This window comes from Lacerta agilis, chromosome 11, assembly GCF_009819535.1.
Source record: "Lacerta agilis isolate rLacAgi1 chromosome 11, rLacAgi1.pri, whole genome shotgun sequence".
Classification (NCBI taxonomy): domain Eukaryota; kingdom Metazoa; phylum Chordata; class Lepidosauria; order Squamata; family Lacertidae; genus Lacerta; species Lacerta agilis.
The window spans coordinates 14837697-14864460 of NC_046322.1; the positions used below are offsets into that span (position 1 = coordinate 14837697).

General features: G+C 43.0%; 1 protein-coding gene across 2 annotated transcripts; it reads right to left on the bottom strand.

The window, feature by feature from the left end:
- On the bottom strand, positions 1 to 25850 carry LMAN1 (lectin, mannose binding 1). Of its 2 annotated transcripts, XM_033163685.1 has the most exons (14): positions 25607 to 25850; positions 20430 to 20584; positions 20240 to 20347; positions 18298 to 18359; positions 17593 to 17692; positions 16699 to 16822; positions 15878 to 15936; positions 14771 to 14903; positions 13173 to 13366; positions 13002 to 13072; positions 5850 to 6003; positions 4286 to 4407; positions 2023 to 2080; positions 1 to 241 (listed from the first exon to the last, which is right to left on the bottom strand). In XM_033163685.1, the coding sequence occupies exons 1-13, from the start codon at positions 25833 to 25835 to the stop codon at positions 2044 to 2046; spliced, it is 1548 nt and encodes a 515-aa protein (XP_033019576.1). In that variant the 5' UTR covers positions 25836 to 25850; the 3' UTR covers positions 1 to 241; positions 2023 to 2043. The 2 variants fall into 2 exon arrangements, with proteins under 2 accessions (XP_033019576.1, XP_033019574.1); XM_033163683.1 differs by having other exon boundaries at positions 4 to 2080.
- Between the last annotated feature and the right edge of the window lie 914 nt (positions 25851 to 26764).

The window sequence follows — 26764 nt, forward strand, 5'->3', positions numbered from 1 at the left end:
TGGTTGCTTCAATATTTTAATTCTCAAATTGAATGCATCACAGATGGGAAGATTCACATTTTGTTGAAAGAAGATAAGCGATGTCGTCTACAAGCAGATTCTCGTTTCTCCAACTATATTTCAGAAAGAAACACTTCACTGAAATCAGTTCTTTCAGCATAAAAAACATTGAAAAGTCTTTCTGCAGTAGAAGCTGTATCTTTCTTTGGTGCTGGTGGGAGCAAACCTTGAGCAGATGTTCCTTTTTTTAATAAAAAAAAAAGAACAGTAGCTTTTATGTATTTCATTTAGTCCAAGGCACCTGTAAAAATACTTGCTGGTGTGAATCTGAGCAGGCTAATTTGCCCTCTTGTATGATTTTGGTTAGTTAAAAATGCTGCCGCTGATGTTTTATTTGTCCTTACTTGCATATTATGAACTGAAGTTTTGAGCAGCAGGTCCTTCAACAAGCAGTAAATAAAAGCCTGATGAGAAACACCTACAATTCAGCACATAATGCTACTGATGTCATGGCAGGGAGGGAAGTGGGGAGACCACATTTTGAGGAGAAAACTATTGCATAGATTTGCTCAATTCTTCCAAGCTGACAAAGGTAATGTGCCTTCAACATATGTAATACTGAGCGTGGTAGACTGTTGCTGCCTTTTGAAAAATGTTCAGGGTGGATTCCTATACTGTCCTTCCGTTTGCAGAACTCCTGTGAACAGAAGGGAGTTTTTGCTGATTGCATATTTCCTCTGCAGTCCCCATTGCTCCCCTCCCCGCTCCAGATGGTTGTCAAATCCTCTGGCAAAGTCAGAGGTGGTGTGATGGGTCAAAGGACAAATGGGGAGTGGCAAAACTCACTCCCCTCATGGAGGTTCACAGGCCCAAAAACCTTTCCACAAGCAAAAGAACAGCATTGGATAGAATTCTTAAAGTCAAACATTGTTAGAAATCCTGATTTAAATTCTATTGAAGGCCTACAATTTCCACAGCCATTTGAATACAACTTGCAAGGCAACAAGGGCAAATTGCAAGATGTAAACAAGGCAAGACTAAATCTGTATTTTCAGCTGGGGCGTGGGAATTCCCATTTAATGTGTTTACATGATAAGGCAGAGAGGCACCAAAAACTTTAAGCGGATTATAAACAACACCTGTACAGCAAAAGCAGGGATGATCAGCAATGGGCCAGTTTGTAAGAAAACGGTTAATGTGCACTCACAATGTTTCCAGGTGAAGGTATGCAACATTTTGGAGAACATTCTAAAGAGTTCACTGCAGGATCGGCATGGTTTTCAACATTGCTCAAAGAAGACCACCACTATATCGTATACTCTGAACTCAGATTAATTTTAAAAAGTCATGCAAGCTAAGGTCTCTTCCTTGAAGAGAGGTTAAAGAACACTTTTACAAAAGTATGGTCAGTTTCAGAAGAACTATACCAAAACATGCTTGAAAGGACTACAGTATTTGGCAGACTTGTTTTCTTCCGTTGTCGCCACACAAGGAAATCCCACCTAGTGTTGATCCACTGAAGACCTTTTGATTAAATGTCTCTGCTGATCACTGGTTTTTTTTGCATATTCTTGAAGGTGGGCTTGCAACATACCAGACTGATCTTGCCCAAGGTATGAATGCTAGTTTTGCAACCTCTTTCCATAAAACAGAAGGGGAATGCAATTTTAAGGTTTCTCAACCCCAAATAATTCTGATATGTAACAAATGTTTTACAGCAGCTCTTCCCGCCCACTGCCCACCCAAAATCAGATAATGTAATAATCAGTGCGAGCAGGACCACAATCCCAGTTCTCTGCCTGGGAAGTATATCGACAGTAGAATTAGGGGGCATATTCCAACATCTCCTGGAAACGCAAGGGCAGAACTGGTCTCATTTCTTTCTCAGTGTCATTGTCAATTTTACATTTTATCTGAAATTCAGCGTATTCAGTAAACACTCAATAATTTAAAATATTGAAGCATTTTAAACACTAAAGTTTCCCTCATCTGCAACTCCTGTAACGATCTGCATGCGCACACCAGATGCACACAGACTGGCCATCAAAAGAATTTCTTGGCTGCAGCTTCTTGTTGAGTCCTGCACACACACAAAAAAAGGGGAGAGCAATTAGCAAAACCAAACACAGGAAGCCTCTTGCTCATTTCAGCAAGGCAATACCTCTTTCAGATCTAGAATTCAGAACAGGAGTGCAAACATCAGCTAAAGTGGTACAGCACTAGTCTGAGCTCCCTCTTTTATGGGCTAAGACTAGAAGCAGAACAGGCATGAACCATCCTTCCAGCTGAATCTGAACCAACTGAATCAACTCTTCAGAAATGCAGGCCCAAGTGTGGTTAGGGCTAAGCTGAGTTTTCAAAATCGTTTCAGGTTCTTTCAAATAATAATAAAAAAGCTTTGTGGAAGTGTGGCCATTTTAACCTACTTTATTTTGCACTAACCTTTTGGGGACAAACTAGCTACAGCTGTATGTAGTGACTCTGTTGCAGAACATCCTTGAAAATAGGAACTTTGAAGCAAAGAAGGGATGTGTGGGTGGGTGGGGAAAGAGAATGGTGTTTCAACTCTTCCTGTGCAAGTCATTTTCCCCCTGAAACTCTGTCCTGCACAAGTTTGGAACTGGGGGTGGCTGGAGAAATGGCTCCCAAAAGTTGCTCTTCTGCATTGCAAAGCAACTACTCCCCAAGGGCATGCTGCACAATCAGAGGAGACAACAAGACTATTGTTAACACAGCTGCCATGCAGTGTGTTGTCTAGCCTGCGAAATTTTGTCCACTTGTGTTCTACAGAACTTGGCACTTCTAGCAAACATAATAATAATAATAATTTTTTATTATTTATCAACTCTGTCACTTGCCCCCAGAACCAGGCCCGCAAAGCCATTTGAAGTGGCCTGCCAGCCTCCTCTCCATTGTTGCAGCCAGCCAGGAGGAGTGTCTCTTTTTTCCCTCCATATCCAAATTAGCAGAGAGATCACGCTTGCCATTAACTTGCAAGGGGAGCAGAGGGGAAGGAGGACACGTCCACCTCAGAAACAGCAGGTGAGAAGCAAACCCTGTCCTTCCCCAGCAAGAATCCCATTAGGGTCCTTGATGGGGTGTGGGCTTCTCCACCCCACCCCATTGCTTTGGGGGCTGCAGCCTTCTTCCACCTCTACACAGGTATGCATGGTGAGTATGTGTGGCTGAGTGTGGTGTGCACAGGAAGGAACTACAGGTTCCGTGGCTACATGGCCCTACATCACTGCTGCCATGCAGTATGGTGAATGCAACACTCAAGCTGGGGGGCGGGGGAAGCCACCCCTGCCCTAGGGCAAGAAAAAGGTGCAGGCAGTGCTAATCTTAAAAGCCGACATGAGAGAAAGTGATGCAATTGCTTCGTTGTCCTGCGGAAGTGTACTTTGAACTTTTGGGAACCCTTGATTAGAGAAGTATGTTATTGGGTTCAGTTGCTTCAGTTGCTAATGAGATGCTTAACCTAACAGATTCAATACTGGACACAGGTGCATAGCTTTTCTACTGCAGAATTTAGGGTGGGGTGGCATAATTATCTTAGTTCATGCTTTAGGATGCAGACTGGCTGAGGGGGGGAAAGCCCAGACTCCTGAAATATGGAAGACAATATAATGAAGTGGTTAAGATCCTGGAAATGATGGTCACAAAAGAGAGGGAGGATCTGTGCACAAACAAAGAAGAGACTCCTTCTCAGGAGTCCCACTCAGATTTCATCTCTGCAGAAAATTTATATGTATTTGTGTGCGATTATGAGAACTGGAACTTGTTAAGAAAAACTGTTTGAAGTCAGAAATCCACCAGAATGTGCCTTTAAACTCAAGCCCGGGAGAAGAACTGGACACTTCACAATGAGCTTCTGAGATTTGAAAAGCAGCCAGAGGTGTCTCACTTTCAGAGTTTCACTGAGGCTAAACACAGCTTCAGGGTGGTTCTTATTGAGCTTAGAACTAGGAGGACAAGAGAGGGTGGCTCCCTGCGGTTGGGCAGGGGACCTGAGATATTCCAAGCACCTATGAAACTCTCTCTGACACTGCAAGCAAGACCTTGGAGGGCAGGGTCGACAGGGAGTTTTGGCTAGCTACCAAGTCACCCTGGCACCAATGATAGGGCAAAGCCTACCATTTATTTTATTTTGTTCAGAGAAGAGAAGGTTTTTACACCTCCCTCTCTGAAGTTATTGATGCCTGCTTAGGAGGGACTGTTTTGCACTTTTGAGCTACTGAATCAATTCTATTCTGGCACGACGCATGCAAAACGCTTTCCAACTTACCTATACATGATGTAACCGATGAACAGTAAAGTCTGGACTGTTACAAATATAAAGAAGTGTGTTGTTGATAAACATGATGGGAACTGTGGCAACTCTGGACATTTAGGTTTTTCATTTGATGGCTAGAAAGCAAGAGGGAAGAGAACAATTTCTCAGCAAATGCAACATGCAGGAATAAACTCAAACAGGCATCCTTTGTTTTTGTAGGGAAGGTTTTCCTTATGCTTCCGTGTAAGAGAGCACAAGGAATACTTGTGAATGCACCAGAGTATTGGTACATACTCTGAGAGCCAGTGTGGTGTAGTGGTTAAGAGTGGTAGACTTGTAATCTGGTGAACCGGGTTCGCGTCTCTGCTCCTCCACATGCAGCTGCTGGGTGACCTTGGGCTAGTCACACACAAGTCTCTCAGCCCCACTCACCTCACAGAGTGTTTGTTGTGGGGGAGGAAGGGAAAGGAGAATGTTAGCAGCTTTGAGGCTCCTTCGGGATAAAGCGGGATATCAAATCCAAACTCTTCTTCTTCTTCTTCTACATTCACAGGAGGCAACCAAGCCTACTGACAGGCAGAGATTTTGGGCATCACTCTAGAACTTCAGGTTCCGGAGGGCCCTTTGGCAAGACAATTTTCTCACCACCTCTTCATGGCTATTGCTCCCAATGGTGCTGCTTTCCCTTCATCACTGTTACGTCCTTGCTGGCCAAGAAAGAGACCCAATAGTTAAGTGAGCAGGTGGATGATTGATAGTCCTCCTGTTCATTGCTGCTGTCAGTTCCCTCTGGGCCACGGGGAAAGGGCAAAAAAAGCAGGCAGAGAGGCAACCACGAGCAGGAGCAGGAGAGCAGGAGCAGGGGCCAGGGCTTCTTGGCAGTGGGTCTCCTGCAGAGGGGCGAGCCTTGGTAGATGCTCTATCATGCCAACACCATCTAAAAGAGTGGCAATATAGGTTTTTACAGGAAAATGTTGGCATTGGGATTTTAGTCTTTAATCTCAAAATGACTCAAGACAGCCCTACAATCAGAAAACAACAAATACCTTAAAATTACTTCAAAATAAAAGTTTAGTAATAAAACCAGTGAAGCCTCAAGTGTCTCATGCTATGCATATTCTCTCTCTCTCTCACACACACGAGAGAGAGAGAGAGAGAGAGAGAGAGAGAGAGAGAGAGAGAGAGAGAGATCCACCCAAGGAGCATGCAAAAATGAATGGACAGGGCACCTGGTGAAAAAATGCAAATCTGCATCACCACCCCAAGCATGCTTACTTGGAAACCTAACTGAATGTCAATGGGAAGGAAATGTGTGCAGAATTTCACATGCATAGCCCTGGTCTGATAGCCTCCTCTGGAGCCTTGGGGGGGGGGGCTTCTGAGTGGCTCCTAAACTTTGGAGCCAATCAGCATTGTCACAGACCACCTTGGATCCAAGCATCTATGAGGTAGCGATCCTTGCCCAAGTCAAATGCCCAACCCTAGCACCTTGCCAGGCCTTAAACACTCCCTTGGTAGCATGCAAGCAGACACAGTGCAGCAAACTGTTTCCGCATTTGGCAAGAGACAGCAGTACCATGTTCCTCTGGACTAGATGTTCGATGTCCCTCTTTACTACATGGAGATGCTCCTTGATGTCGTTGAAGTGCTGGGTTGTTTCATAGATTCCACCAGCAGAGCCAGGATGTTGACTACCACTGACAAGCCTCAGTGTTTCTCCCACAGAGTTCCTGGAAAGAGACAAAAAAACAACAACCCCATTCTCAATAGCGATATTTTCCCTCCCAAACAGAGGTTCACCCTCCTTCCCAAAGAAAGTAAGCTGCCCTAAGAAAGGATCAAAAGCTTCTGTAGCCTCCCTATAGCTGCAAAGCTAACAGAGGCAAACAACACTCTTAGCACCATTAGTTTGGTCCACTGCTTGTGAGGGCCATGGAAAAGAGAGACAAGCTAAGAGCAAGAACTCTATTCAAACAGTCCCTTTGTGTACTTCAGCTGCTTATTCCCATGTATGGAGCAAAGATGCAGCAGATGGGAGTGAGCAGCCAAGGGTGAGATTCTACCATGACCATTGCTGCTGCCCAATCCAAGGAAGGCAGGGTTAAAGGTCCCTTTTGCTTGTGCTGTGTTTAGACCGGGGTCAGCAACCTTTTTCTGCCGTGGGCCAGTCCATCGTCTCTCAGACCATGTGGTGGGCTGGACTATTTTTTTTGGGGGGGGGGATAAACGAATTCCTATGCCCCACAAATACCCCATAGATGCATTTTAAATAAAAGCACACATTCTACTCATGTAAAAACACCAGGCAGGCCCCACAAATAACCCAGAGATGCATTTTAAATAAAAGGAAACATTCTACTCGTGTAAAAACATGCTGATTCCCGAACCGTCCGCGGGCCGGATTGAGAAGGCAATTGGGCCGCATCTGGCCCATGGGCCTTAGGTTGCCTACCCCTGGTTTAGCCAGCACACCTCACTGGCTGCTCAAGACTGCCCAAATCAAGCTGCAGTTTGAGTGTTTGCTGCTGTCCAGGGGTGCACACCTAGCTAGCCTTGTGTGCTGTCTGGGTGTGGAGAGCCAATCGGACACCTGCCCCAAATCAAGGCATTTTAAAATAGGCATCAGGAAAGACCTTACACTAGCCGAACAGTTATATGCATTTCATAAGGGGTGGAGATCCTGTACGTACCCAGATGTTGCTAAGAGTCCAACTCCAAATCTGGCTCCCTGCACCCCAATTTCATTTGGCAAAATTTTATCAGCTCTCTTCAGGTGTAGTCCTATACACGTCTGCCCAGAATTAAGTCCCACTGAGTTAAATGGCACTTACTCCTAGGTAAGTAGGTTACAGTCTTGATCAGCAGTACAGTTGACTGGGTGGTATAAAAGTGCCCAAGTATAATAATAATAATAATAGTAATAATAATTTATTATTTGTACCCCGCCCATCTGGCTGGGTACAGTAGAAGTAAAGTGAAATAAAAGTGAAATAATTTTTTTTAAAAAAAGTAAAACTAAAGTAAAACCCCCCACCACTCTTTAGTTTTTTTTCCAAAGAATTTATTGGATTTTAATAACAAAAATACTCTTTAGTAATGAATTCTAATCCCCCCCATTATTCTACTCTGCAGATGATGCAGCACGTGTTTCAGTGTCAGCCTTCGGCAACCTATCTGTGTGTAATAAAATATTTTTTGGCTGTCACAAGGCTTACAACTTTGTTCCAAAGACTGATCTGAATCCAAGTCTCCCAAAGCTTTATTTAAATAATGTCAAAACTCTAAGGAAGCTAAAATCTGTTTCAAGCAGCAGAATATGCTTTAGGGATAAGCAAAGATTTAAAGACATGGCCCGTGATTACCTTTTATATGACAAATTTCATTTCCCGCATGCATCAATGCAATACACAGAATTATCTTGGAATAAATTCATTTTCTGCTCTTACACAAAAGAAAATTAAAGCCACAAAAAGTGCAGATGCTGTAACTGGTGATATTAGACATCTAAACTGATTGGATAAGGGAGGGAGGCCTCTTTCTTAATCAATATGTTCATATAAGTTTCTTGTTGTGATGCCTCTTTCCAGTTGCAAAGAGGATTAGCATCTACAGCGACATATCATCATATGAATGATAATCCCTTTCATTGTTAACAGAATAATCAAAGTCTATGCCCCAAATTTGCTTCTATTAATTTACTTGAAACTTCACATTTGCTTGGACAAAAGATGATTTCACAACAACTCTTTGTTCAGAGACTTACTCTGTAGCCTTTAGCAAAGCTCTTTATTCAGCCATATAATAACAGTGATTGCAACTTAACTTAAAAGTAAAGAACCAATTCAAATCACTGCTTCGTGTAAACATTGAAACACACTGGAAAGCTCATCTTCATTTAAGTGTTGCTAGGCGTTGAAGTTAAGCATAAACGCTTCATGTTTTAAGCAGGCATTGTTAAGGTGCAACATTTGCAGATATGAATCATTCATTGGTTACCAGTTGCATAAGATTTAAATTTGCAAAACATGGAGCTGAACTGCCTCCTGGGTCCCAGAAACTTGTTTAAGACAAGAGTTGGGAACTGGCCCATCAGATGTTGCCGGAATCACAACTCCTATTAGCCCCAGACAACATAGCCAAGGGCCACAGGTTCCTCAACACTGGTTCGGGATTAGAATACTGTTTTGGGAAACCAAGGCTCAAAGCCATCAAAGTCACTGAATGAAAAATCTCTCTTGGCCTCATTTAACCCCCACAATTGTTTAAAAGAGAACTGTTTACGTGCCACATGTGTATATTGTTCCAGAAAAATATAGACTGTTACATGTTTAACAGGGAATTCCCAGGGTTTTTTAAAAAGATTATAATCAAGAAACTCATCTACTTGTCAGTTACCAGAAATGCAAATGTTACGGATCAAAAATCCCAGTAAACACTCGACACAGAGCACTTTATTTCAACAATGCTCTGGTCAAAAAGGGAAGCGGACCAATTTCTTCTACATAAGCCAGAAGTCTTTTCTAATGAAGCGATTAGGAAACATACAAATCTTGACATGAAAATTACAAGGACAGTAAGTCTATTCCCCTCTGGCGATGGCCACAAAGGCCAGGAAGCTGGGGGTTGGGGGTACTGATTTGTTTTTGTTTTGTATCCGCAAGACATTCTTTAATCTCAAGCTGAAAATATTAAGATGATGTTACGCAAAAGCTTTCTTAATAAGTAGTCACTAAAAGGGCAGGCTTCTGATGTTAACAAGGAAATCTAATTTACTTGTCCGGCATAAAGATTTGCCAAGAATATTAAAATAAAAGCCGTCCCCAAGAAACAAGGGTGAAAATGGAAGTACATTCTATAATCTTTATTCTATAAAAGCTGACCTACTTAGGCACACTGAAGGAGTAGTCCTTGCACCATTAACAGTGATAAACGTTAACGGTTTAAAGCCGTTGCACGAAGATTGCAAGAAAATTTCCTACAAGGTATATCCCTTTCTTGTTTTCAAACTGAACACAGGGGCGACACAAGCTCACAGGCATTCTGATGGGCAGAGCCCACTAATGCAACTGTCAGGAAACAACTGCTTGGGCGGGTGCTTACTCTGTGAGCAAGAACATGTGTCGATACTTGGTACATCTCCCTCTGGGAGCGAGAGGCAAGTGCCAGCTTCCTGGCAAAAGCTTTAAAAGAGGGGTAGCCAATGGAGTGTCCTCTAGGGTGTTCTAAACAATAACTCCCATAATCCTTGACCATCATAGCTGTAAACTTTTCCCTTTTCTTGCGAGGAATCCTATTCGGAATAAGGGAATTTGCCTTTAAAAAAGGGGGGAAAGTTGACAGCTATGTTGACCATTAGCCATGCTATCGCTGCTTTAGAGTAATCCATAGGTGGGACTGCATAGAGGGCACAAAGGCCACACTTTGTCCAACAAGGTAGATTGCACTCATTCACACAGTCCTCTCAACTATCAGCCCTAAAGCTCTCCTCTCACACCAAAGAGCCTTGTCACACAGCTACTCAAAACTCCACTGCCAGAACTGTTGGTTTCGCAGGCCTACCACCTGGAACCATCTCCCATTTTATCATCATAAAGCGACCTCAGTTTACCCAAACACATGCTATTTTAGGGGGAAACTCTACAACCATACTGAAACATATTTGCTCACATTTCAGAGTCCCCTAGAAGTCTATAAATACATTGGGTGCTGCATTGTGTAAAATGCTTAAGCAGTGAACAGAGAAAAAAAATGAATAGAAAGGAGCCCTACACAAATAAACAGAAGAAGAAGAAGAAGAAGAAGAAGAAGAGGAGGAGGAGGAGTAGTAGTTTGGATTTGAAATCCCGCTTTTCAGTACTCGAAGGAGTCTCAAAGCGGCTAACATTCTCCTTTCCCTTCCTCCCCCACAACAAACACTCTGTGAGGTGAGTGGGGCTGAGAGACTTCAAAGAAGTGTGACTGGCCCAAGGGCACCCAGCAGCTGCATGTGGAGGAGCGGGGCATCGAACCCGGTTCCCCAGATTACGAGTATACCACTCTTAACCACTACACCACACTGGTAACGAGGCTTCCTATTAGGCAGCTTGTCCAGTATGTTGTTGTTGTTGTTGTTCAGTCGTTCAGTCGTGTCCGACTCTTCGTGACCCCATGGACCAGAGCACGCCAGGCACGCCTATCCTTCACTGCCTCTCGCAGTTTGGCCAAACTCATGTTAGTAGCTTCGAGAACACTGTCCAACCATCTCATCCTCTGTCGTCCCCTTCTCCTTGTGCCCCCCATCTTTCCCAACATCAGGGTCTTTTCTAGGGAGTCTTCTCTTCTCATGAGGTGGCCAAAGTACTGGAGCCTCAACTTCAGGATCTGTCCTTCTAGTGAGCACTCAGGGCTGATTTCTTTGAGAATGGATATGTTTGATCTTCTTGCAGTCCATGGGACTCTCAAGAGTCTCCTCCAGCACCATAATTCAAAAGCATCAATTCTTCGGCGATCAGCCTTCTTGATGGTCCAGCTCTCACTTCCGTACATTACTACTGGGAAAACCATAGCTTTAACTATACGGACCTTTGTCGGCAAGGTGATGTCTTTGCTTTTTAAGATGCTTTCTAGGTTTGTCATTGCTTTTCTCCCAAGAAGCAGGCGTCTTCTAATTTCGTGACTGCTGTCACCATCTGCAGTGATCATGGAACCCAAGAAAGTGAAATCTCTCACTGCCTCCATTTCTTCCCCTTCTATTTGCCAGGATGTGATGGGACCAGTGGCCATGATCTTAGTTTTTTTGATGTTGAGCTTCAGACCATATTTTGCGCTCTCCTCTTTCACCCTCATTAAAAGGTTCTTTAATTCCTCCTCACTTTCTGCCATCAAGGTAGTATCATCAGCATATCTGAGGTTGTTGATATTTTTTCCGGCAATCTTAATTCCGGTTGGGGATTCATCCAGTCCAGCCTTTCGCATGATGAATTCTGCATATAAGTTAAATAAGCAGGGAGACAATATACAGCCTTGTCGTACTCCTTTCCCAATTTTGAACCAATCAGTTGTTCCATATCCAGTTCTAACTGTAGCTTCTTGTCCCATATAGAGATTTCTCAGGAGACAAATGAGGTGATCCGGCACTCCCATTTCTTTAAGAACTTGCCATAGTTTGCTGTGGTCGACACAGTCAAATGCTTTTGCGTAGTCAATGAAGCAGAAGTAGATGTTTTTCTGGAACTCTCTAGCTTTCTCCATAATCCAGCGCATGTTTGCAATTTGGTCTCTGGTTCCTCTGCCCCTTCGAAATCCAGCTTGCACTTCTGGGAGTTCTCGGTCCACATACTGCTTAAGCCTGCCTTGTAGAATTTTGAGCATAACCTTGCTAGCGTGTGAAATGAGTGCAATTGTGCGGTAGTTGGAGCATTCTTTGGCACTGCCCTTCTTTGGGATTGGGATGTAGACTGATCTTCTCCAATCCTCTGGCCACTGCTGAGTTTTCCAAACTTGCTGGCATATTGAGTGTAGCACCTTAACAGCATCATCTTTTTAAATTTTAAATAGTTCAGCTGGAATATCATCACTTCCACTGGCCTTGTTGTTAGCAAGGCTTTCTAAGGCCCATTTGACTTCACTCTCCAGGATGTCTGGCTCAAGTTCAGCAACCACATTACCTGGGGTGTATGAGACCTCCATATCTTTCTGGTATAATTCTTCTGTGTATTCTTGCCACCTCTTCTTGATGTCTTCTGCTTCTGTTAGGTCCTTCCCACTTTTGTCCTTAATTGTGGTAATCTTTGTACGAAATGTTCCTTTCATATCTCCAATTTTCTTGAACAAATCTCTGGTTTTTCCCATTCTGTTATTTTCCTCTATTTCTTTGCATTGCTCGTTTAGAAAGGCCCTCTTGTCTCTCCTTGCTATTCTTTGGAAATCTGCATTCAATTTCCTGTATCTTTCACGATCTCCCTGGCATTTTGCTTGTCTTTTGCTTGTCCAGTATAGTGCCCTCCAAATGATGTTAAACTACAACTCCCATCAGCCCCAGTCAACATGGCCAATGGCCAGGGATGATGGGGGCTGTAGCCCACAAAACATCTGGAGGGCATCAAGTTGGCTGCAATTCCTTTAAATAAAAAGGAAGCCTAGAAAAACATTCTAAACTCTCTAAGAGAATGCAGTGGTTTTACAGATGTTTCTATTGCCTTGCTTTTCTGCAATTGGTTCAAATTTCTCAATCCAGCTCGAGGTGTGTGTGTGTGTGAAGCTAGCTGGTCTGAATGGCAGAAATTCTATTTTCTGTTGTCTTCTTGCAATAATGTGGCAAGGCATTGTATTGCAAAATAATATCACAATAATGTATACTGCAATATTATTGCAAAAATAATATCGCAATAATGCATCGGTGGAGGCAGGGTTCGCCTTGGCGGCTTCTAAAGTTAGAGCCAATTTTCTACCTTCTCGGCAGTGTGATAAATAAGTTAAAACTATTATTGTGTACATTTCGTTTTGTTGTAATTACTAGTTTTCTTTGTTCCGCTATCATTCATGGTTGCAATGATAAAGGCTAAGTGAGCTAAGATAACACTTAGTTATTTCTCAAGCGCGTTATGATGAGCAAGGAAACCCCAAATCTCTTTGGTGTTGTCCTGTTGCACCAGGATCAACACTTCAGTATATGCACCAGACAACATGAAACACAACTCAGAAACAAACTGGGGGTGGGTTACGCCCTCTATTGTGCATGCGCTCTTACTTCATTTCGCTGACTTGTCTCAGGACCTCCTCTTGAGTTCTTACAACATTATCAAGCTCTTGTTGGGAGACCTTAAGGAAACACAGAAAGAGACACAAACCCAATACAGTTAGTGAAGAACGGCAAAGAAGGGGACCTGAGAGACATGCATGAACCGCGTGCTTTGCTTGCCTGGCCTGGCTGTGCTGGGACACCACTTCCTCTTTTGGAAATCTCTTCTGTCACTGTAGAGACGTATCTCCTCTGCTCATCCAGAATCATGTCCAACTGCCTGTTGAGCTGCTTTATTTCAAGATGAATTCGATTCTGGCCTTCGAAGATTTGCCTAAGCTCACGATCACTCACAGTCTCGTAGAGATCATCCGCTTAATAGACAAATAAGAAACAAACTGAAAGGACATTCTAGGGATACGTTATCAAATGGTCACAGCCAGGTATTCACTGGTGCAATTATCACTTTCCCCTTCAAACATTTCCATAGCATTTTTCTACGCGCAAGCACTATATACATGTTGCGTGCAGCTTTTACAACTTACATTATTTTATGCATGCAACCGCTCTCAAGTTCCCTAATTTAGCCCCGGTGAGCACAGATGAAGCTGAAGGAGACAAGGCTTAAGTGCAGCCAACTTTGTTCACGACAGAGCAGCAGATAAATCTGCAGTTGCCCCCTTGCCGCATTTTGAAAAGCCTTAAATTTGACAAGAGCATGTTCAGAACACAGCACATCAAAGAAGAAACCGCAATGGATGTTCACAGGGAATTAATGGGAGGAATTAATGCTTAACAACTGAATCCAATATATGCCAACTCAGAAGCAAGCACCACTGAGTTCAATGGGACATACTCCCAGGTAGACAGGATTGCAGCTTAAAATGAGATTTTCAAAACTTAAGGACAAGACAGGAGACTTCTCCCACAAACTTTATTCTGATGGGCACATAGCCCCTTGGCTCCTAGATCTTTACAAGATCATTGTTATTTAGAAGGGAACTTTGGGGAGCGGGGTTAGAGAGAGTACCCCATGAGATATATTCCCAACAGCAAACAGATTCTTCCAAACTTTTAATGTTATACAGTGTTCTAAATATACATTCTTAATCTATGCAAAGGAGGGAGTAAAACTACTGATTGGGGCAGAGCACAAGGGCATTATCAACTATAGCTAGAGTTCACAGGATGGGGAAATAGGCAACATTTTGTTGCCCTGCAAAATGAAGCATTGTAACTAGGCACCTCTTCAAATTTCATATGGCTCCAAGTGTAGGCAGCTTTGGAGCTAAAGCAATTTCTACCTGTTTCTGATGCAGACAGTGGCCTGGTCTGCTCATCCCATTAAACCATAGCTAAAATAAACCAGAAATGAATGTCAATGAAATCACGTCGAGAAATGAGCCTCAGTTTAGCTTGCTTTGTCCAAACCCAGCTCATGGTTTGATTCCCTCCAAACCATCAGCAGAACGCAAAGTTTGTTCTTGGTTTCCATTCATGGTTGGCTTGGGGAGAAGGAAGTCACGAACCCAGGTTTGGATGACTGAAGCTACACTTGCTTGCTTCCTGGCAGAAGCACTGTGCGAATGAAGTGACCATTATTGTAGCAGGGTGCACAACCATACTGCTCAATCATTAAAAATCATAGCTTATTTTTATTAAGGTTTAAGGAGATGTTACCATAGCAGATGTCTAACAGCAAATCAGGATGAATGCACCACAAGAAGGCAAATATTTGAAACCAAGTCATCCCTCTTCCCAGTCACCTGGCCACTTACTAGGCTGCCCTTGCATGTCAGGGTGTTCCTTCTGAAATTCCTCCTTCTTTTTGTCCAGCTCTTGCTGGAAATGCTGAAACTCTTCTTGATATTTTTCTTTGTCCTTTTCGGGAATTTCTGTATCAGGGGGAGGCTATAAAACCAATTTTAAGAGAAATTTGTTTAGAAGGACATTCTGAATGTCTCCAGCAAATCTCTTTGGTATTCTGCATCCAGACCTACCCCTACTATTAGCAGCCAGAAAAGTTAGCATTTGTTCACATGACTTTCTCCTAATGAACTAACAAATCCCTAACATACCACTTCCCTCTGGCCTGTTCTCACACACTAACAATCAAGCATGGACCAATATTTTTTAAACCATGCTGACCATGTTGACAGATGGTACAATTAGAAGACCACACCCCTCTAACCTGCATCCAATCAGTTCAAAGCAACAGTCACATCTAGTTCTGCATTGCATTCTCACCCACATTGCTCTGGGCAAGCAATTTCATCCCAACCACACAGGACCTTGTACATACATTACAGCTGCTGAATTCAAGCAGTCATGGTTTTCCGGCATCCCAATGTGTGTTTTTGGCTAGGCAAAATCAAGACACTGCAAAGTTTAAGGAAATGACTTCATAACCAGTGTAACCATCACCTACTACCTGGAGCCCATCAAATTCATGAATGTAATATTCAAATATTGATGTCAATGACAGCTCCTCAATCATTAAGGCTTCAGGGCATTCACCTTAAAGAACCTATGTGGAAGCGACTTTCAGCTAATTAACTCTACAGCAATTCTTTTCTCCTTATCCAAAGGCTAGGTTTCATTGACTGAAAGTAGAATTTAAGGTAATACATTAGAACTGAAGCACAAATTGGCAGACAGTCTGCAGAAAGGTGATGGCTGCCAAAACACCATTATACATAAAAAGAAGGAAGTGCCCCCAGTTGCAAGCCAAACATTTATCTTTTGTTTCATTTAAACACTCTTCACACTGTGAGAGTGAAGTATTATCCAGTGCTGACATGAGCAAGGAAAATCGCTTTTCTCACAAAGCCCCTGTCACACAAATACATCGGGGGAAGTAATTTTTATTGCCCAAGGATGCCTACCGCGACTTTGCTAGGCTCTGTCAACTGGAAAGTCAGGAAGGACAAGACATCATGGTCATCTGGGTAAAAAAAAAAAATGCCAAACACAGCAACTGATTAGCTCTGATTGTTCCAACACAGTAAAATGACATGCGTATAAAAGAAAGTTCATCTCTGCATCTGGTCCACTGCATGACCAGCAGTACCACACATTAGGATTGTTGAGATGCAACGACAGATATGCATTGCAAGGCTGACGGTCAGCAGCTGGGGCTCCAGAGAGCTGACTGTGGCACACTCCAGCACCACGGCACTTTCTAAGAGAACTTTGGGCCTGTAATTCCTCAAACAACAATCTCCCTGCTCCTGAAGCTCTTGGTGGTGAGGGTCTTAAAGGACATCAGCATGAGCCTCCATGAAGTTAAAACCAGCACCCTCCTAGACTGGGCAGAGTGCTATACAGAAGCCTTCTTATTGGAGCCAATGCTCTTGATTCTATCCCTCTCCATCATGAAGAAAAACTCACAAAGGAGTCTCTGCCCAACACCACCCACCAACAGCACTGGTATGTACAAGTGCCATGAACCAGAAGCGATTCAACCAAAAGGAACGCATCTAGGGCAACGACTTGAACTTCTACATCCCTGTCTGTTAAATTCCTTTCTTCTGCAGACTTCCACAAAGCACATTAGCATCAGGTGCCATTCATGGTTGCTAGTTCTCTTGTTCCTAAGCTGGCAGACATTTCACAATTTAGCAGTTATTAATTTACCCAAGGGAGAGGGGAATAATATTTGCTGAAAAGGAAGGAGAGAAGGTATGTCTTGAGTACTAAAAACCACCTGCAAGTCCACCAGTTGCTGCAGAGATCCCAAAGTATCCATTTGAAGGAAGCACCATGTTTTCTACTTTGGCACAAAACTCATAGTCTTCTTTGTCTGGAGTAAATCCATTGTTGATCAATAGCTTAGAGAGAGAGAGAGAGAGAGAGAGAGATGTAAAGATATGAAGTTGCCTTATACAGTGTTTGGCCAATTCCCTGTCTAGCCCATATAGATCTATTCCAACTGGCAGAAGCATTCTGAGGGTTTCCCGCCATTCTGCCACCTGAGATTTAGTAGAGATGCTAAATGTATGTCAAATTACAGTGGAATTCCTCTGGTACCCACCCTCAAACATATGGTACTTCCAGTTATATGAGGAACTCATTGTGATGCCCAAGGCCAACTAGCTTGCTCCTGCATCTTAATCTGTGTAAATTATGTGATAAAATTGTAATTTAAAACACTATTTAACTTTTCATTAATTTGGGGTACCATCTAATGTGTTATTTCAAGCCTGTAGTGCAGCCTATTAGTTAAAAATTCCATTCTTTATACTAAAAGGCACAATCAATGATAATAATCCCTAGTTATCCTGCAGTCCTTACTATGAATGCAATCAATATGGTGCCATTTTTTCCAATGCTGCACCCAACTTCTGTTTAGCTTTGAGAGGGGGGAAATGTTGTCCTGCAAGATGCAATAGGCCAAACTATAAACAAATGGAATACAAACTCTGATAGTATAAACTACCTGGCCTCTCCTAACCCCAAAGACACACACATCTTGCTTTCATTAATAATCTTTCCCAGTTTTTAAATCCCCAAGTATGCCTGCTCAGAGACTGCAACATTAAAATATGCACACACAGAAAAGTATAATGAGAGGAATATAATGAGCATTAAGAGTACATACAGTCAGCGTCTTTTGGTAGTATGTGATCTTTGCTCGAACAGGGTAAGGTTTGTTACGAAAGTCTCTTTGACACGACGCCAAGGCTTGCGTGGAACCATCACTTTAAGAGGAAAGAGACAAACTTTAAAACCAGAAATATGATAGAATACACACAAGTGTGCAGAGTTGACACCATGACTAGAATAAAGTTCAAGCGATCTAATCAAGAAATGAAATACTTATCATAATTTCCATTAACGTACACTCTAGGAAGAAACCACATGCAGCAAAAATCCCCTTTGCCAGGAACTGCAAGCGGTTTAAAAAACCTAGTTAACACTCAGGGAAGCCTAGCTACTGTTAGCCATGATATGAAACCGGCACCACTTGATCTGTTTTTAGGCATGAGGTTAAAAAAAACCATTCTATTCACCAAGGCCTTTGGAGCTCAACTCTGCATATTTTTAGTGGGGTGGAGTTGAAATGGATTTGCTCCTTTATTGTTATCATTTGTCTTTTAGGTTGTTTTTACCCTTGCTTTCATATCTGTTTTTAATGTTTCTCAGTTGCTTTGAGTTCATTTTTCCTACTCAATAATAGTAATAATAAAAATGACGCTATCTGCATCAGTGCGCATGCAACACTAAAACGCTTAAAAAGAAACAACTGTATTTGGGGAATCCTAAATGCACATCCAGTTTTCACTCATTTCCACAAACAACCTACTTTTGATGGTCATAATGGAGCTTGCCATTGTTGCCAACAACGATCACCGCTGGGTTGTTTTTCTGAGGGGGAAACACATATCAAGATAAAAGTCTCTCTCAAAAGTGGTTTTTAAGTCTAATCTGGAACTCATCTAACTTGAAAGGTGACGCTGCTCAGCAATGTACAGTAAAAAACTAGTACAATGCTTCTGTGAAGTTTGGGGTCCTGGATCATGCACTAGTAGTAATCTGAGGCATTATCAGAGTTCAAGAACACATTGCAGCCAGGCAAAAAGCACTTGGGGTGTGAACCAGGGCCAGTGAGGGGCGTGGCCTAGGGAGAGGGGGCGTGGCCTAGGAAGTGTTCAGAGAGCCAGTTAAAACAACTTTTCAACTGTGTGGAGGGGGGTATTGTTTTTGTTTATCATTTATGTATTTTTGTGTTTTTATACTGTAAACTGCCCCACGCTCTTCAGATGAAGGGCAGTACAGAAATTTATTAAATAATAACACTTGATAAAGGCTATTCATATCTTACCAGAGAATAAACAATGCCAACTTGAAGCATTAGTATTCACAAGTAAGAAGATTAACAGTAAAAGGCATTGTTCAGAAGTATGCAAAGAGCTAAGTAAAGCTGGACAGCTTAACATACAGCTGGAAAAATCAAAGCCAATGACTTTTAAGACTTGGTGTGATACCACTATCTCTAACAAAATAACTGAAAAGTTAGAGAAGCAGCCAAAAAACCGCAACAAAACCTCCCAATGAAATAGCTCTTTATATTGGGCCACACCTGTTCAGCAAGACTTGCCAACATAAAGAACTTTGGGTGGCTGAATGAGGCCCTTAAACTTTTAAGAAAAAGCAACTAATTTTTACACAAGTCTCTAGACTTCATGCAAAAGGGGTGCTAATTCAGAGATTAAGAGAAGCTGCTCTTCCTTCTCTACCCCCACCACTTCATTATTTACAGTTATGTTTGCTTTTTTTTTACCAACAACTTCAGTGTTACTGCATTTTCACATAAGACATGGAAGGGAAGAAGTCAAACTCATGAAGAACAGGTCTAAGCAACATAATCTAGCTTGTCATAAGGGCTATATGGAACCTCTGTATTTCAAAGGCAGCATATCTTTGAGTATCAGTTCCTGAAAAGCAACAGTGAAAGAAAGCTACTGCCTTTTCCCCATCTATGGGCTTATCAGAACTATCTGGTGACCAATGTAGAAAGCAAAGCCAGATGAGACTGAACCTTTGGCCTGATCCAGAAGACACTTGCATCCATTCTAGCTCAATAGAGAATATGTACAAATGCATTCTCTTCCAATGTGTCCAAATGCAGAGCTACTCTTACATTATCTTGAAAGCATCTTGCACATACCCACTCTATCTGCATAGATGGGAGGGCATTATGCACTGTAACAGTTTCTCCAGTGAACAAGTTCCTACTTTGGCTGTGGCAAACGAAAGGGTCAAGGTTTTGTTTGAAAAACACAATTCAATTCCATAATCATAATCATAATCATCATCATCATCATCATCATCATCATCATCTTATGTTTGCCCCAACATGCTATCCACTCGGACAATATATGATGGGATACCATGATAAATGATTTTCAAGGAACCTAAGCATTCATTACCTCCCAATCCTTTGAACAACTGTACTGATACAGATGTTCATAGGATCCTGTGCTAAGATTCTACTACTGGCAACAAGAGACAATTTATGCACCTGCTCTGCAAAACATATTTTAGGTGGCAATTCTATGGCAAGTCATTAAATTTAGTAGGTCTTGCTTCCAAGTGCAAACTGGTTGTAAATTCACATGTTCTGCATCAACTATTTTAAGAAATGGGCATCTAGAGTCTACAGAACCTCATACAAAATAGGGCTACTATACACAATATTAGAGAGCTTTATTTGCTGTGCATATTCTGTACGGCTTTCCACGAACCTTTGCATCGTTGTCAAATGAGTCAAAGAAGATGCCAACTCCATTCCAGTTATCAGCTGCTCCGAAAACAGGACCGTCTAAGCCTTGTTCTTCTGTAAACCAGACGGCCTATTTAGAGAAATTCAAATCTAAATTTTAGGCCTCAGGTTTATGCAACCAATTTGTCTGCAAATGCAACCATTCTACCTACCAGTCCATCAGCTCCTACTCGTCCTCTCCCTGTCACTCGGAAGGTCACTTCAATTTCCCAGTATTCAAATATAGACTTGCTTTTTGTCCATACTGATCCCCTCTGACTTTTTAATGATGGAGTTATTCTTATCTGATCAGCGCTGGGTATAGCATCTAAAAGGAAAGTAAGAAACTGATTTTTAAAATCATTGAGTGTTTCAAGAACTGCCGCAGAAAAACACACCCCATTGGCTCCATTTGCAGAATTTATTTTTGACAACTGAAAATTACAGGTGTTTTTCTCCATTCATATTCCAAACAGTGAAGGGCATCACCAGTGCTCATAGTTTATCCTCACAACCACCTGGTTAGACTGACCAAGCCAAGATTGAAATGGAGAACTATGACACTGATGATATTTAATGGTGAATGATCAAGTCAACATTACAGTGTTGCAGTGGAACAAGAAAAGGAATACTTAAAACATGGTGCTCCCTCAGCATAGTGCCTGTCTCAAAGCATGTGTGCACTCAGTTGATGCTTGTAGTGGTGAATAAACTAAAGAACTGTGGTGATGCCATATTTTAATATTCTTCCATAATTCCTAAGCCCTGTGGGAGGACAGCATGCTTTCCTTTCACAGTGCCTTGTACAATGAACAAGGGCAACCACCACCTGATTGTAAAACCTTTGATTAGATCATTTCAAAATACAGTACTGCTGCTCTCATGGATACTGTCTTCACATGTTGCAAATTTAAGACGTGGAAGGTTTTGCTCTTGTCAGAAAGTCTGAGAACACCTAGTTTGAAGTCAGGCACGCATACTGCAAGACTCTGGCCTCAATATTCAGAATCTGGACCATATGTGAAGATGTGGGATGCTGGGCAAGTTTTAGAATTATGAAGTGGGAATGAAGTGGCATTACAAGATAGGTCAGTTGATGAAGATAACCCTGTACATAAGCCATGCACATCTACATGTAAATACAAAAGTCCTACGTTTTTTTTAGGGGGGAGGAAATAAGGCTCACATATTTGTTTGCCCTAATGACCCTTCTACCTCTCTGCTACACCACTGATTAAGAACTTTTAGAAAACCTTCTGAAATGGCTTAATACTGTGCCAGAGCAAATGCTTTCTATAGAACTTACAAAAGAGCAGATTCATTTCTTATCTGTCACTGAGGAAACATCCAGCAGACAAAAGGAACATGGCCAGTTTACTTCCACTCTGGAGACCCATCATTTTGTTTCAATACTTGTGGCCCAAAGTCACATAAGCCAAGGGAATCTAGACCCCAATGCAAAGCAAACTAGAAAGGTTTCAGCATGTGGTGAATCGGAACAGTGCTGTGAAGATCCTAAATGAGGGCATTTGGGGCACTATTTAAAAATAAAACAAAATCACAGCACACATGATCGTGCTCTGTAAAAATACAACATGCACAAACATCCCTCCCCATTCCAATGTTATATTCCACTATAGAAATAAGTACTTTGCAAAATATATTGCAATACACTAAGCAGCTCCTATTAGCTGTAGAACCATGTCCTGTTCTGCTCAAGGTTTCAAGAAAACAGTGTGCAGATATTTTGTTTGTTTTCCCTAATTCATTAGTAACAAGGCTATTGTGTTAAATCTGAGCATTTGTTTGGTGTTTATTCAATCTAATGATCGCAGTATCAGAAGTTATTTGCTTCATGTTTCAAGTGTTGGTTTAATCAATGACAGAACAGTCAACATTAGAACAAACTGCAGGCTGGTACATTAGAAATAAAGACAAAAAGAAGCCGCAGCATAATACATGGATTAAGACCAAATTAATGAAAACTCTTATCAGACTAAAGTTTTTATTTTAATATAGTTTATTAAAATGAAATAATTATCAGAGGGGGGGCAGAGAAACAGGTGCTGCTGGACACAGAAAAGATTATAAGCAGGCCTCTCATTTCTGTCACTTGTGACACATCACCATAACTATGCAATGGTTTCCCATATGGCATTTCTATAAATGCTTTGACTAAAACAAAGAAAGCAGGCAACCACATGTGAAATTTCAGTTTAAAGTAATTTCACATGTTCAATAAAAAGAACATATTCATTCTTAAAGAGTATATTTAGACCATCCTTTTGGCACCTGCATCATGTACTGAGTTAGCAAACTAATGACAAGTCACACACTGAAATCTGAATTCACAACCATAAGACCAAACACGTGTTAGTTATGGAAAGCCACTGAGCTGGGATCAAGTTGCTAAAGCAGGCCGCTGACAGCAGATCCCAAGATCCTTATATATTAATTAGGACCGAGTAAGGAATAGCTGCCACCCTCCAATCAGTAGTCGCTATTACCAGCATGAATAAAAATTATTTCTGTCCATTAGACACACTTATATGAGACAAATCATTTAAACTGTAGGTATCTCACTGCAATAAAGTGGCACCGGGGGGGGGGGTAATGACCTGAACAAACAAGGGACAGAAAGAGCACTTTGCTTGTCAGAACACATTTGAAGAAACCTATTACAGAGACATCTTCATGGCTTACCTAAGCACCATATGGTGTGGTTTACCTCATGGGAATGAAAGATGCTACTAATCACCTACTGTGGAAAAGCAGCACGACAGTGTAAACACTTCTGTAAAAAGAAATACACTGCTCCATCAGCAAGCTATATATGCTAAACTCAAAGTAGAATGAACACATAATAGCATTCAGGGACAATAAAGTATTACAATCTGTGCAAACATGCTATAAAATTGGGACAGAGGTTAATAAAATCATGCCACACAGTATGAAGGAGTGCAGGAAATAAAGGCTTGTAGTTTTCTCGAGGAAAGTTAGAATGGAGTTTCTGCTCAAGTCACATTCAACAAGTCTTACTCTTGGTTACAAAAGATTGGGGGAAGGGGTGAGGAAAGGCCTGTACCAATAAACCAGTAATACAGTGGTACCCCGCGTTACGTACGCGGTCCGTTCCGGGTCGCGCCACGTAACCTGGGTGTACGTAACATGAACGAACAAAAAAAAAGGGAAAAAAACCCAGGAAGTTCGCGTGGTTTTGCACTTCTGCGCACGTGCGAAGTGCACAGAACACTTCTGCGCACCCGCGCGTGCTCCGTGGAGGACTTCCGGGTCGTGGAGGTGTGTAACTCGAACATACACAACACGGAGCGTACGCAACACGAGGTATGACTGTATAAAACAAAAGGAGGAGGTGACAGGTATTCACCAACTGAAAGATGAGGTGGCAATGGTGTGCCTGTGCCTGTGAAACCACGACTCCCTGCCCAAACCTTGTAATTCCTTTAAAGAGAAGCCAAATCACTTCTGTGTAGCACAGTATTGTTGCTATATAAATGAGCAATAGCAGTGGCAGTAGGCAGAAGTGTATGCATGGTGCAGGAAAGAGAAAAGGCATGCATCTAGAGTGAATACTACTCTATAAGGCAGGAGTGAGGAAGCTGTAGCCAGATGTTGCTGGATCTCAACTTTCTTTCCTGACCATCGGCCATGCTGCCTAAAGATGGAAATAGTTGCAGTCCAACATCTGGAGGACCACAGGTTCCCTGCATCCACTCCAATATGCAACAGGTTTGAAAACAGTGGCGCCAGACCTTTCATCCTCATTGCATTCACATCATAGAAGACCTGATGCATGACAAAAGTTTATGAAATTAGCCATGGCGGGGGGAAAGCTTGATAGAGAAGGGTTTTTCCCTCATTCTCACACGACACTAGAACTTTTAGAAACCCACTGAAGGTGAATCTTGGAAGACTCAGGAGAGGTTAAAAAAAATGTACTTCATGTGATACATAGTTGGAAATATGGAACTTTCTCTTACAGGAGACAGCAATGGGCACCAACTTAGCTAACTGCAAAAGACAACTCACAGAGGATAAGGCTATCAATGGCTAGAGCCATGGTGGGTATGCTCTGACTCCAGGACAAAAACAATGATGCCTCTAAACACCAGTTGGTGGGAACCACAGGAAGAGTCCTGTGCTTGAGTCCTGCTTGCAGGTTTCCCACAGGCATCTGGTTGGCCACTGTGAAAACAAGATGCCATACTAGATGGGACTTTAGCCTGATCCAGCAGGTTTTACGTTCTTATGAGGGTATCTACGACAGCCTTGTATTTAAGCACTAGGCAGCCAGGAAATGCATGCAAACCCCCCAAAAGGGGGGGGGGGTTCCATGCAGGCAAATGAGTGGACTGGTAAGAGAAGAGGTGGAATAATACACCATCCCTCCACAACCAGTATTAAAAAAACAAAACCTCCTTCTTCTGAAGTCCTGTACAGAATTGCAGCACTGTCCCACCTCTGTCAGCACTCAACAGGCTACTATATATATTTTTTAATGTTGGCAATTTTGGATGGGCATAATTACAAGGCTCAAGTAGAAGGCCAATAAACATCGCTCTGAGCAGCAAGCATTGCTTTCATTATAGGCTCTACAAAAAGAGTGTGTGTGCATACAGCAAGACTTAACCAAGCACTTAGGAGCACTCAGCTAACGCTTTACAAGTGATCTGTTTTTTCCCTTTTCTCCCAAATATGCGCTCCTGCCTTGGCCGAACAGACTACGTTTTCATCTAGCTTTCAGCATTTTGTGCAACTATCTCAGCACCAAAGGTAGCGGACCACCCCCAACCTTTGGCCCACTTTACCTACTGCTGATAAGGAAGCAGCAGCAGCACAGGGGAAAACCCCAAAATACCTGGGATGAAGGGAGGAGAACACACAACCTCCAGCCATATGCCTTGCTTTCCCCATGGTGCGCATGTGGATGCTTCTCTTACCTGTACTATTAAGGACGAGGGGAGAAAGTCCAGAAGGGCCACGTGGCAGACCTTACAGATAGAGAGGTCAGGAAGCAACGCCAGGGAGGCCTCTCTAGACTTGCAGCTCCCCCCGCCGGGGTCGTCGTAATAAGTACATTTTTCTTTTTCTTTTTGGTGAGGGTGGAGAATATACTGGACCTGCGAACCCCAGGCGCGCATAGACAAACCGCGCATACTCAGGGAGCGAGGCAGCCGCACTCTGCACGCGCTCGGAGGCCCCCTCGCCTTTGCTGTTTGCTTGCGGCGCTTCTGCTTCCCGGAGCCGAAACCCCGGGCCTGACGTGAAGCCGTAGGACCCCTGGCGCTCCCTCCCCTCCACCCGCGGAGCCCTACCCGCCGGTACTTACTGCCCGTGTGCACCCAGAAAGGCACCGACCCGTCCCCCTGCACCAAGTGCGGCCCCTTGAAACTGTATTTGTACTCGAACCGCCGGTGTGGCGGCGCGGGGCCGGCAGCTCCGGCGTCTATCTGGCCGGAGGCTTCTGTGGCGGGGAGAAGGCGGCCAACGAGGCAAAGCAGGGCTGCTACAAGAAACCTCCCAGCCGGGATCCCCTTCTGCACCCACACCGCCGCCATCTTGGCCCCAGCTGCGCGCAGACCCGGCTCGGCCAACAGGGCGCTACCTGATTGGCCGAGGCTCCCGGGGGGTGGGCGGGGCCTGAGCGCGGCCAGCGAGGCGAAGAGCGCCGCGGCCGGGTGGGCGGCGCCTCGTTTTATCGCCCCGCCCCCTCCTGCGTAGTAAGCCAGCCAGCCCCGCCCACAAGACGAGGGGGTGCGAGGGCGTTGTGGACCCACGTGGTTTGAGCAGAGTCCCCGCCCACTCGCTTCCCTCGCTTTAAAAGCCCAGCAATCTTCAACGCCTCATTATTTTGTGGCGCGCGCTTATCTCTTACGTAGGTCGTGTTCTCTCTCCCTCCGCAATACGTATCTGTGACATCTCCTATTTGAGGCAGAAGCAAATAAAGGAAGGGTCTAACCCTGATCCGATTCCTAACATAACATAATCACTCTATTATATATACACGAGGACAGTCAACTGCCTTTCACTTTTTCATGATGCCTTAGAATCGATCCTAAATAAAAAGAAATTAAGAGGTGATTAACAAGCAACATAGTGTTTTGCCATCCGAATTAATGACGTGAGGAGTTCATAGTTAGCGCGTACAAATTGATTGTAAAATGACACATAGATTGTCTGCAAAATCTATGTAGTTAATATTTTGCTTCCTCCCCCCTCGCACACCCAAAGGAAAGTTAGGCTATCTCCAAAATTATCGCCAAGGCCTTTAAAAACCTCCAGATTTGGAGAAGCACCCCCGCATCTGATAACACAGTATTGAGCTCCGCTGCACTCACTCTCAGGGGTGGAATATTTTCCCTACCTGTGAAATCAATTCTTTCAACTATCACAGGAGCTCAGCCACCCAATTCCATGTCTCATCCTGCTATGGCTCACCTTTGCACAAAAAAAGAAAAAGGTTTCAACACCAAAGGATTGAAAGTTT

Coding starts and splice junctions, on each gene's coding strand:
- LMAN1 (XM_033163685.1), bottom strand. CDS start 25,835: ATGGCGGCGGTGTGGGTGCAGAAGGGGATCCCGGCTGGGAGGTTTCTT. Junction 18,360..20,239: donor CATTTGACAACGATGCAAAG/GTTCGTGGAAAG, acceptor TTTCCCCCTCAG/AAAAACAACCCAGCGGTGAT. Junction 6,004..13,001: donor AGACAAGTCAGCGAAATGAA/GTAAGAGCGCAT, acceptor GTCTCTTTCCAG/GAACTCTGTGGGAGAAACAC.